Genomic DNA, 11,862 nt, shown 5'->3' with positions numbered 1-11,862 from the left:
CTCCTAGAATAATAAAATAAGAAATTTAACCATATTTTCTCTGAAACAGACTTTGAAAAATTATTTGACTATTATTCCCCTGCTTCTATTTAATACTTCAATAGTTTACTTATTTCCCTGGTATGATTGCTATTTATTATTTATGTAATACTCTTAGATTTTTAGGTATAGAGATATTATACAAATTACTTCAAATGCAATACATGCCAAGTAAATAACATTTCATATAAATATGCATCAAACAAAGTATTTTCCTAGTAGCCCAGTAGCTGGTCTGCCTACCACAAGTCTCTTCCCATGCTTTTTGTTTGTCAAAGAGATCTTCAAATCTAACCATATATTTTTCCTCAATTTCCTTCAGAATGAAGAGCAAAATCCTCTGAGATTATACAAGTCAACACTGATGCTCTAACAGTAAGATCCATGAGGTACCCACTCTAGGAAAATGTCCATATATGTCACAGACTTGAATGAGAGGTCTAGAAGATGGGAGAGGTGAAAGGTGAGATGGAGAATACTGCTTTACACACACACGCACGCAAACATGCACACACACACACACACACACACACAAACACACAGACACGGAATTCTTCAGCCTGAAAAGCTTCATTAATCTCCGGTTCCCTGCAATTTTATAACAAATGTGATCCCAGAACCTCATAGATTTTCTAATGAATGCCATGTTTCCCTGCTCCCAACATAGAACATGGGGAACAGCACCACTATCACTGAGATCATTCTTCTGGGACTCACAGATGACTGTGAATTCCAGATACCAATCTTCGTGGTGCTCCTTCTTACCTACCTCATCACCCTGCTAGGGAACCTCCTCATCATTGTCGTCACCCTGATGGATAGACGTCTATATACCCCCATGTACTACTTCTTAAGAAACTTTGCTGTTCTGGAGATCTGGTTCACTTCTATTATCTTTCCCAAGATGCTGAACAACATCCTAACAGGAAACAAGACCATCTCCTTATTGGGATGCTTCCTGCAGGGTTTTCTTTACTTCTTCCTAGGAACTACAGAATTTCTTCTCCTGGCTGTAATGTCCTTTGATCGATATGTGGCAATCTGTAACCCCTTACGTTATGCCACTATCATGAGCAAAAGGGTCTGTGTACAGCTGGTGCTGTCCTCATGGGTGGGAGGCTTCCTTCTCATCATTATACCTAGTGGCATCACATTTCAGCAGCCTTTCTGTGGCCCCAATGTCATCAATCACTTTTTCTGTGATAATTTCCCATTGTTAGAACTAGTATGTGCAGACACAAGCCTTGTGGAATTGATAGGCTTTGTTGTGGCCAATATTAGTCTGCTGGGTACTTTATCTGTCACTGCCCCGTGTTATGGTCATATTCTATACACAATCTTGCACATCCCCTCAGCCAAGGAGAGACAGAAAGCCTTTTCCACTTGTTCCTCTCACATTATTGTAGTATCACTTTTTTATGGCAGCTGCATTTTTATGTATGTCAGGGCAGGGAAGGGCAGTGAGGGAGAGAACCTAAACAAGGTGGTGGCCCTCCTCATCACTGTGGTAACCCCAATGCTCAACCCTTTCATCTACACCCTGAGGAACAAACAAGTGAAGCTAGTGATTAAGGAAAAGGTGGGCAAGTGGATCTCTCAGGTCTGAGCTAGACTCACAGAATTAGGAAAATTTGCCTCAGGGGACACAACTTTTTGTGTTCCCTAAAATCATAGTTCTTGGTGTCTCCCTCTCTACTGATCTAGATATATTTGTTTTGTTCTCTTAGCCTTGACCAAATGCCAGATTGAGTTATCCTGAATGCAAAGCCCTGACTTTTCTCAAAGACACCAAACCCTCTAAGTGTCCTGCTCTTCTCACCCTCTGAGGACTTGGTGATTTATTAGGTCAATGTAGATCAGGAGACAGAAAGGACAGCAAAGTCAACACCACTGTTGTGTCTGGTTTTTCTTGTTGCCTTTTTCCTACATGAGTCTGCATCCTAAGAGTGGATTCCTTCCTTATAATTCTTTATAACAAATTCAACCATTCATACTACATTTGAAATTGTTGGAACTTGCCTGTATTATCACCAAAAGCACTTCTGTTGGATCTGTCTTAAACATCTCATCTAAAGTAAGTCAAATTATTCTGTGAGTTTTTGATATAGATTAACATGCAAAGGTCAAGTGGAAAAAATGAAAGAATATTGAATAAATTCTTTTCTTATTCTTTTTTCCATATTCTTTATTTAAATAATTTATCCACAAAAATTAGAATCAAGAGAGAAGACATTTCATATCACAGTAGGTTAGGCTGGAGTCATATCCTCAGTTACAAATAGGAAAATTTCATTGCAATGATTCATTGATTTTTAAGAGGGGTATAAATAAACACAATTAGTGAAGATTCTCCAAACTCTCCAAATTCCCAGTGATTCCATCTCTTACCTCCCTGCATTCATAAAAGGTATTCCCTCATACTTGGAATACAGTAATTCCCTCTCTACTCAAATCCACTGCTTAGAATCTATAACATGTCTCAGATCTCAGCTCATGTCACCTGTTTTATGAAAGCTTCCCAGATCATAATCCTATTTCCTCCTCCAAAATATTAGCTCTCTTTCCCTCCTCAGATTATCTTATATCTATTTATCAGTGAAAAGATGACATCAATACCAGGATAATGCAAGCTTCTTTAGAACAGGTACTTTTTCTTTTTCAGTTTTGTACCCCAAATAAGAAGGAATAATGTTTGTTGAATTGAAGGATGTAGTACCTAATTTCATTCCCATAGGAGATCACTTAAACACAGGAGCAAGATGGGATGCCTTTGAGGATATATGCCATGTAGTGGAGATGATGAACTGGATATAAGCCAAGATGGAAATGAAATCATCAGGAAAAATTTAATCAAGGCTTTTGAAGGAGATTTGCTATTTAAGATGCAAAATGGTTGCTTATTTACCCAAGATCATAACATACATACATACATTGTTATAGAAAGCACTGTATTCAATTGAGAGATTTTTCCCACTCTCCTTTCTTGCTGAGTGAGAATAGGAAGAAAACCTAGAATTCTAAAAAATGATGTAGCATGGTCACAGGTAAGTTGGAGAAAACAATTTTGGTTATATTAGGAGTAGATTGTAGTTCACCAGGGAGATTAAGCTTCTAATGTCCAGGAAAGAAATTATCAAAGTATTATCAAGAATGGGACCCCAAGAATGCAGAGGAAGGAGCAAATTCAGAAGGTTTTTTTATAGATGGGACAAGGGTAGAATTTAGTTCCATAATAGATATATAGAGGGAAGGACAGTTGTACTTAGATTTTACTGCACTGCCTCCACTTCAACATTGTCAAAACTGAACCAAACATCTTCCTATCCAAAACCATCTTTCTTCCACATTTCCTCCACTGCTTAATGATACCACTATTCTCTAATTACACAGACTCAAATTCTGAAAACTTTTTTTCAGTTCCTCCTTTTCTTTCAAGTCTTTCCTTTTCATTGCCTTCTCTCAAAACCTTCCTACACAGATTCAACCTCTTCCCACCTTCCTCTGCCACCATATTTTCCATCATTATCCAAAAAGCTCAAGTGGTTCTCCTTTGCCCCAGTATAAAATCAAAACTTTATTTAGTATTTAAAGGCCTCCACAGCCTGACTCTTACCTACCTTTCTAGGCTTATTGTTTATCACTGTCCTTCACATACTCTATTTTTCGCCAAACTGGTCTCCTTGCTATCCCCTTTATATACTTTCCCATTTCTTCCTCATCATCACTTTAAGCAGACTGTCCCCAATTATCTTCCCTCCTCACCTTTACCTCACAGAATATCTAGATTACTTTAAACTTACCATGATCCCCAAGGCACTAGGCCCCTTTTCTCATTGAAATTATTTTTATTTATTGTTTCTATAATTTGCACATGCTTCTTTGTGAACATGTAGCTCCCCCCCCCCCAATAGAATATGAACTCAGTGAAGACAGGAACAGTTTTATTTTTTAATATGAGTCAATACACCTAGCTCAGTACCTAACACAGAGTGAATGTTTGATAGAGATTTTCTTGATTAAAAACTAATAAAAATTAAATATTAATTTAAATATTATGGAAAATTAATGAACTGAAAAATAAAATTAATTAAATAATGAATAATTATTGGATGTCCATAAAAGCCTCCAAACTTTTTATCTACACTCCCCCTAACCATCCTGTACAATTCTACCACCATAGTCTCTCTCTCATCTAAAATATACTTTGGTCATATCACACCTGGGAAATGCTCATCAGTTTGCTCATCAGTTCAAATTCAGACTCCTCATTCTGGAACTTCCATAAGTTTCCATAATATAAGCCCATGCTTCAAATCCAACCTTATCAACTACTACTCTGAACCATGGCCTGTGGTAAACAATATCATACCTCTGTTTTTAAAATCTATATAAATTCTATTTAAATGTGTTTTTTTGTCTGTTTGGGGGTCAAAATCTGTCCAGAGATTTGATAATCCTGATCTTTCTAGTATAGCTTCTCAGAGAGCAGATGTATCTGATACTGGAAGAAATGGTTGTCACCAAAGTACTTGAATGTAAGTCTTGGGTCATATAGGGTACATTATCTTCAGTTAGCAATCAGGATAGAGGAAGGAAAACTTGAATAAATTATCTGTAAAAGTCCCTTCAGAATGGAGAAAGGTAATCACCAATAAAGGGCTGATTATTTAGCTTCTACAATGCACAGAGCCCTGTGCCAGATACTGATGAACTAGAACATTTAGGTAAATTGTGGTCCCTGCCCTCATGGAGCTTATAGTCTAGAAGGACCTAAAATAAGATATAGTTGTAATACAAAATATTGCATGGTGAACACATTAGAAAGCTGTAGAGAGGAGGGGGTGGCTAGGTGGCACAGTGGATAGAGCACCAGCCTTGGAGTCAGGAGTACCTGGATTCAAATCCGACCTCAGACACTTAATAATTACCTAGCCGTGTGGCCTTGGGCAAGCCACTTAACCCCATTGCCTTGAAAAATCTAAAAAAAAAGCTGTAGAGTGACAATTATTAATTATTATTAATCATAACAACATGCATATAGTACATCTAGCACAGCTGTGCTAAATACTCTCCAACTATCTCATTTAATCCTCACAACAACTCTGTAGGGTGGGTACTGTCATCATCCCCATTACGTGGCTGAAAGAAAAATAAGGTAAATTGAGGTCAGGTGACTTGTCTGGGTCACAGTTAGTGTTCAAGTTATGACTTGAACTCAGGTCTTCCTGACTCCAGTCTCAGCAATCTATTCAGTGTACTACCTAGCTGAAAATAAAAACACTAGGGAATGAAATACTTTTCACTTCTCTAAAGAAAAAGAATTTTATGCTGAGTGGAGAGAGAATGACAGACAAAGAGACAAACAGAAAGACAGACAGTAAAATGGAGAGAGAGAGAGAGAGAGAGAGAGAGATTGAAATTTTCCTTACTCCAATATCTACTGAGACATTTGAGAGGGTAGTGGAGAACTTCTAAGCAAAGAGATCTGTGATTTCATTTATGTAGGAAGCCTAGGCCCCAGTAAGAACTTTTTGTCTATCAGACAAAAATTTAACCATCTTAGAGAATACTAATAGGTCAGGTCAGTTACATGTGCACCTACCCAGATAAACACAAATATATATAAATGTATAAGCATATATACAAATGAAACACATACATATGCATATATATCACATGGCTATATACATTTACATATTATATGTCTATACATATAAACTATTGTATATGTATGTATGTATTATTTAAGAGACAAAGAGAAATATAGAAAAATTCTTATTTTTCTCATAGCTTATCATAGTATGCTTGGCAAATATTAGGCACTTAATAAATACCGGTTATCTGATTTATTAATATTAATCATTAATTAATGATTAAGATCATATTGCAATCCACTCAGGTCCTCAGATTTTTTCCCTATAAATTTTTAACTATGCCTATCACCTTGTTCAATAAGTGAAATAGATATTTTGAATTCAAATATGAGATTTTAGAGTTAGTCTTCTAAATTTTTTCTTCTTAGATTTGACCCAGTGTTCTAACGTATCAAGATTTGAGGGGTGGCATCTTGACTCAGATATAATTATATTTATGATCTATTCTAGTTTATATCATCTGTAAAAGAATGATACTTCTTGGGATAGGAACCCTGCTTCTTTTTGAAGGGGTTGGAGTAAAGAACTCCTCCTTTTTCAGCACTCTAAGAATGTTCAGTGTTGGAAGGAGATATGGTATAATGAATATTGCACTGAGCTTAAAGAAATTATTAGTTACAGTAGAGCTGTCTACATGAGGACCATAAAAATTTAAAAGAAAACAACAGTCTGTTCCATGCAGTAACAAATGGTGACTTTAGAAGACCAAGACACAACTAGTCTCCGGCAGACAGGTGGTAGATTGTAGGAACAGAAGAAGCCATACAATGTGTTGATTTGTTCTGCTTGGTTGTACTGATTTTTGTTTTACAAAAGGGGATTTTAGATTTTGTGTGTGTATAATAATTAGGAAGCTACTAATGTAAAAAAAAGAGTTAACAAAATATTGAAGTTATATATGGATAACCTATGTCAAATTATTTGCTGTCAAGAGAAGGGGGGAGGGAGAAAAATGTGGAATTCAAAATTTACCAAAAATGAATGTTGAAAACTATCTTTGCATGTAATTGGAAAAATACATAAATAAATTCATCTTTAAAATAAAAAAAAAATTTAAGAGAGGAAAAGCACAATTTAGAGTTAGATTCCACCTGGTAGCTTAGTAGGTTTGTAATCCAAGTCATGTCATTTAGTCCTCTGAGCCTCTGTTTCCTCATCTCTAAAATAAAGATAGTGATAAAACTTGCTCACAGGGTAGTTGTGAGGATGAGATTTGTAAATATAGGGGAAATGTTACAATTCTAGATTAATATCAATTAGTGTCACTGGTGAATGCCTGTCTCATTTCACTATTTCAGCCAGATTCTAGCCATGTTTCACTTTCCCTTTTCCCCATCTTCATATAAGATACTTTGCTGTCTAGTCCAGACATAGCTTTTGAGGGCATAAGTCCTGCAGCTCTAGAAAGAGTTCCTTGTGACTTTGATGGTCTATCTGATAGAGAGCCTTATCTGACAATACATCAAGTATTCCCAGAGAAGCAGTGAGGTGGCATAATGGAAAGAGCTCTAGACTTGAAAACAAGGAGGACACATCTTTATGAATTCAAATCTGGCCTCAGACACTTACTGGCTGGGCAAGTCACTTAAACCTATTTCCTCATCTGAAAAATGAGTTGGAGAAGGTAATGGCAAATGACTCCAGCATCAGTGTGAAGAAAATCTCAAAAGGGGATCATGAAGAATCAGAAATGACTGAACATCAAATATCTCCAGTCATCTTTGCTCTATTCCAGGAGAAAGATCTAAAGGTAAGCATAGACTGAAATATGATTTTGGGACTACTGTGTCCCAATCCCTTTGCTAAGCAATTGGATTACAAAGAAAGGCAAAAAAGCAAACAATTGCTACTCAATCAACAATCAGTAAAAGTTTATTAAGTGTCTACACTGTGTCAGATTCTGTGCTTAACACTACTCTCAAGGTCTCCTCTTAATTGAAGAGACAACATTCAAACAACTATGCACAACAAAGAGAAAGACAATATACATTGGGAATGATCTTAGAGTTGAGGCGCTAATATTTAAGAGACTTAGGAAAAGGTTCATGAAGAACGTGGCATATTAGTTGAGACTTGAAGAAAATCTGGGGAGGAGAGGCATATATTTCTTTTTGTTTGTTTGTTTGTTTGTTTGTTTTTGTTAGATTTTTCAAGGCAGTGGAGTTAAGTGGCTTGCCTAAGGCCACAGGGCTAGATAATTACTAAGTGTCTAAAGTCAAATTTGAACCCAGGTACTCCTGACTCCAAGGCCGGTGGGCTATCTACCACCTAGCCGCCCCTGAGAGGCATATATTTCAGGAATTAGATGATACAATCTCTGTGCTCTACTCTGGTCAGGCTACATCTGGAACCCTGTGTTCAATCTGGGATATCCCAGGAAGGCCATTGATAAGTCAGAGAGCATCCAGAAAAAGGCAATCAGGATGATGAAAGGACTTCAGTCTAAAACAAATTAGATTCAGTTGAAAAAAAAAACTGAGAAAAGAATTTTTGAAATATCAGAAATATTCTGCCTTGAGGAAGAGGAATTAGATTCATTCTGTTGATCTCAGGAAGTAGAACTAGGAGTAATGGGAGAAGTGTCAAAATGGCAAATTGAATTTTTTTTTATTCATATAAGGCAATGGGTTAAGTGACTTTGCTCAAGGTCACATAGCTAGGGAATTGTTAAGTGTCTGTGGACAGACTTAAACTCTGGTCCTGCTGACTACAGGGCCAGTGCTCTATCCACTGTACTGCCTAGCTGCCCCAGGCAAATGGAGTCTTGATGACAGGAATAAATTCCTAAAGAATAGAGCCATCCACAGTTGAAGCAGGCTGCCTGGGAGGTATGGGCTTTTCATCACTGGAGGTTTTCAAACAGAATATGTTGGACCACATATAAGGGAAATTAAGAGTAAAAAGGGAATGGAACCAGAAATCACTTCCCACTTTAAAATTCTGTGACTCAGCCATCATAAATCAATTTGGTTCATCACTTTTTAAGTAACAAGAACAAGTCTTCCATACCTGAAAGTGACTTGCCCAAGGTCATATGGCTAGCAAGGAGAAGAGCCAGAATCGGTAAAGGAAGCTCATCATTCTCAGCTCTTCTCTTTGAATAGGATGAAATGCTCTCACAAAAAAAGGACAATGTATTATTAGGCAACCAACTAAATTATCACTCCTCCAAGATCTCCACAAAATACAAACATAAACAATAGTATATGTGTACACACATATATCATATATATATATAAAATATATATAAAATATGTGTATAACTATGTGATATATATGCATAGGTAAGAATTCATTTGTATATATGCATATACATGTATAGATAGGTAGATATAGATTTGTGTGTATGTGTTTGTGTATGAAATTGCCTGGGAAGTAAATGCAAATGTCCTGCTTTAAGAAAAACTTATACAGGTTGTAGCAAAAATCCTAGTGTAATTTTAAGCTTTAATAACTAAAAATTGCATAAAATATGCACTTAAAAGTGCATACTATATACCAAATTGCAAATTTAGAAAAGAAATAATTTGAGGACTATTGGATGCATTGGGAATGATTATACAAATATGTTACCAGAAAAGAGAGAAAAGGTTAAATTCCCTACCTTCTATACTTGGTATTGATAGGCTTCAGAAATAATACAGGGCTAACTTCCCTCATGCACTGAGGTTTGTTAACCTCTAGCCCCAAACAAACCCCTCTCCCCCTCGGCCACATTGGCCAGATCCTGGGCATAATTTTGTCTGCCTATCTTCCTCCTCCAAACTTCTCAAATATTATCAAATGTAACACCTGTACAGTTAAACTTTCTAAAAACTAACTGTATATCTTGACCGTAACAAGGAGAGGAAACTTTCAGTTCCAATGTTGGAAAAAGTAACAGCCAAGAGGTTTAGAATGAGACTGTGCCTTTGTCATCATCAAGTTATAATGAATCTCTGGGGAGCCCAGCCCCATCAACCAAGAAAGGGTAAGAGAACCTTGGGAAGGTCAAACTTGTCTTGTGTACTTCAATGTTTCCATGGAAACAAAGTAGCATCCCAAAGACTTGTATTTGTTCCACAGAGAGATAGCCTATTCCACAAATACCTCATAGACAAAGCCCTTTGTGCACACCTCACCCCTACATGTACAAGAGCCATTTATCAACAAGCTCCCAGGGGCCCATCTAGTGATATGTGAAATGAGCCTCCCTCAACCAAAGTCACCCTGTGACCCAGGAGGGAAAGAAGAAGGATATGTTCTCAAAAATGAACATATTTGCTCTTCCTGTTCATTTCTACACAAAGTTTCTTCTCTGGACATAAGAAGGTACATAAAAGTTGGGACCAGGGGATGATGCTATCTATGATGGTCCTGGTTGATAGGAGGGAATATAGAGATTGTATTTTCTTTGCTATGAAATTATTTGTGGTTTGTCATTATAGTTAGTTGACCATACAAGAAGCTGAGGATAAAGTTGTTAGAAATAATGGAGAGACATAAAAACTAGATATGAGAAAAAAAAAGACACAAATTGAAATATTAGTTCTAAGGGTTGGTAATGAAACTCAGAAGTCTCCTCCAGTGTTCTGAATACAATGCTTAATACCACCAGTAAAAGAAGGAATCCAAAAGTAACCTATGCATTTGGTCAGTGATAGGTAACAAATTTTAAGCATAATTTTAGGGAGTAGGGAGCAACTCAGGGATTACTTTAGAAAATCTGTCTTAGACTGGAGTCTAATAAGGCATACACCCTGGTCTGGGAATCATAAAAACTTGTCCTGCCTCAGACACTTAATATCTGTGTGACCCTGGACAAGTCACTGACCTCTGTCAAATAATAATAATTATAGCATCTACCTCCTAGGGAGATTGTAAGGATAAAATAAAATAACATTTTAAAATTACTTTGTACATTTTAAAGAGCTAGATAAACTTTAACTATTATTGTTAATTATTATTATTATACCATGAAATTTGTTGATTATCAGAGGAATCTGTATAGAATGCTCTCAAGTCTCATCTGTACAAAATGTCATAGTCACAGTTGAATAACCCAAAGATTCTGACAGTATCAGATTTGAGTAAAATCCTTGAATATCATTATACAGAAAAGGAAAACCATAGTTCCCTCCACATCTAAATGAACCACACAGACCCAGGATGAAACATGCCTTAAGGCACAACAGGGCAAAGTCACTGAGGCAGGATATCTCAGAGAAACCTCCATAGACTAAACACTTCACTCTTACATAACTATATGTGGAGCTAAAGCTACATTTTTAGATTGAGAAAACAACAGTTCATTGTGCATCCACAACCCCTACACCTCCTGTCAATCAGAGTCCTAAAAAAGAAAAGAATGCCAAGGATGTTAAATCCCTCCTTCATAGTCAGGTGAACTCTCACAAAGATGTTTCTTCATCATGAATTTATTTCTGACTAAAATAAGAAGAGTTGTTGGACCAATGTAAAGTGTTGAGGTGTCATCATTATTGTTTGTGAATGAAAGAATGAAAAAGTATCCACTGAAGACTTACTATTCTCCTCTCAGAGTTCTTTCAACAGTTTCCCCCCCAAGAACTCTAGGATGCTGACTGCATTTAGCTTATGTTTCTCTATGAACCTAAGGTCTGTTTCCAGCCATAAGCAAATTCATCCCAGATTCTCACCATCCCAAATGTATACTTTTGTCTTTTCTGAAGTATCTTAATCAATATGTAATCTTTCTTAATTAATCTGACCACATCTAATGTAGTCTACTGACACTGAATTTTACTGCTGTCAAAAAAACTAGATACCCTATTGAGCAGATTGACCTTAGCCTTAACTTAATGATTAGATATACACTCTACCATATGGATAATTTATAAAGTCTTTAACCAATATTTATTCCTTTAATAAATTCTTTATCATTAGTACTTATATTATCTGAAACTGACATTGAAACAAAATAATTTAACTGTTATTCTGGTATTATTCAATGCCTCAATAATTTGGCTTTTATTTACCTTAGTATAATTACCATTCTTTTTTATGTAATGTTTTTAGACTTCTAGATATTAGAAATTATACACATATCATATGATCACCAAATATAATCTGGGCCAAAACACAGGACAACCTTCAAACATGCATCAAAGAAAAGAAAATACCATTCTCATTTGCCCAAATTTTTTCTTCT

At 36.3% G+C, this 11,862-nt stretch overlaps 1 protein-coding gene across 1 annotated transcript; it reads left to right on the top strand.

Moving 5' to 3' along the window:
• Positions 1–709: 709 nt before the first annotated feature.
• LOC141520116 (olfactory receptor 6E1-like) lies at positions 710–1,645 on the top strand. The gene has a single exon (XM_074231953.1). It carries the CDS (start codon positions 710–712, stop codon positions 1,643–1,645), a length of 936 nt encoding a protein of 311 aa, XP_074088054.1.
• The last annotated feature ends 10,217 nt before the right edge of the window (positions 1,646–11,862 follow it).

Source organism: Macrotis lagotis, chromosome 4 (genome assembly GCF_037893015.1).
Source record: "Macrotis lagotis isolate mMagLag1 chromosome 4, bilby.v1.9.chrom.fasta, whole genome shotgun sequence".
Taxonomy (NCBI): domain Eukaryota; kingdom Metazoa; phylum Chordata; class Mammalia; order Peramelemorphia; family Peramelidae; genus Macrotis; species Macrotis lagotis.
The sequence above is the reverse complement of the archived record's forward strand: the minus strand, read 5'-3'. Positions and strand labels throughout refer to the sequence as shown.

What these genes read in the sequence shown, in the direction of transcription:
- LOC141520116 (XM_074231953.1), top strand. Translation starts at nt 710, where the DNA reads ATGGGGAACAGCACCACTATCACTGAGATCATTCTTCTGGGACTCACA.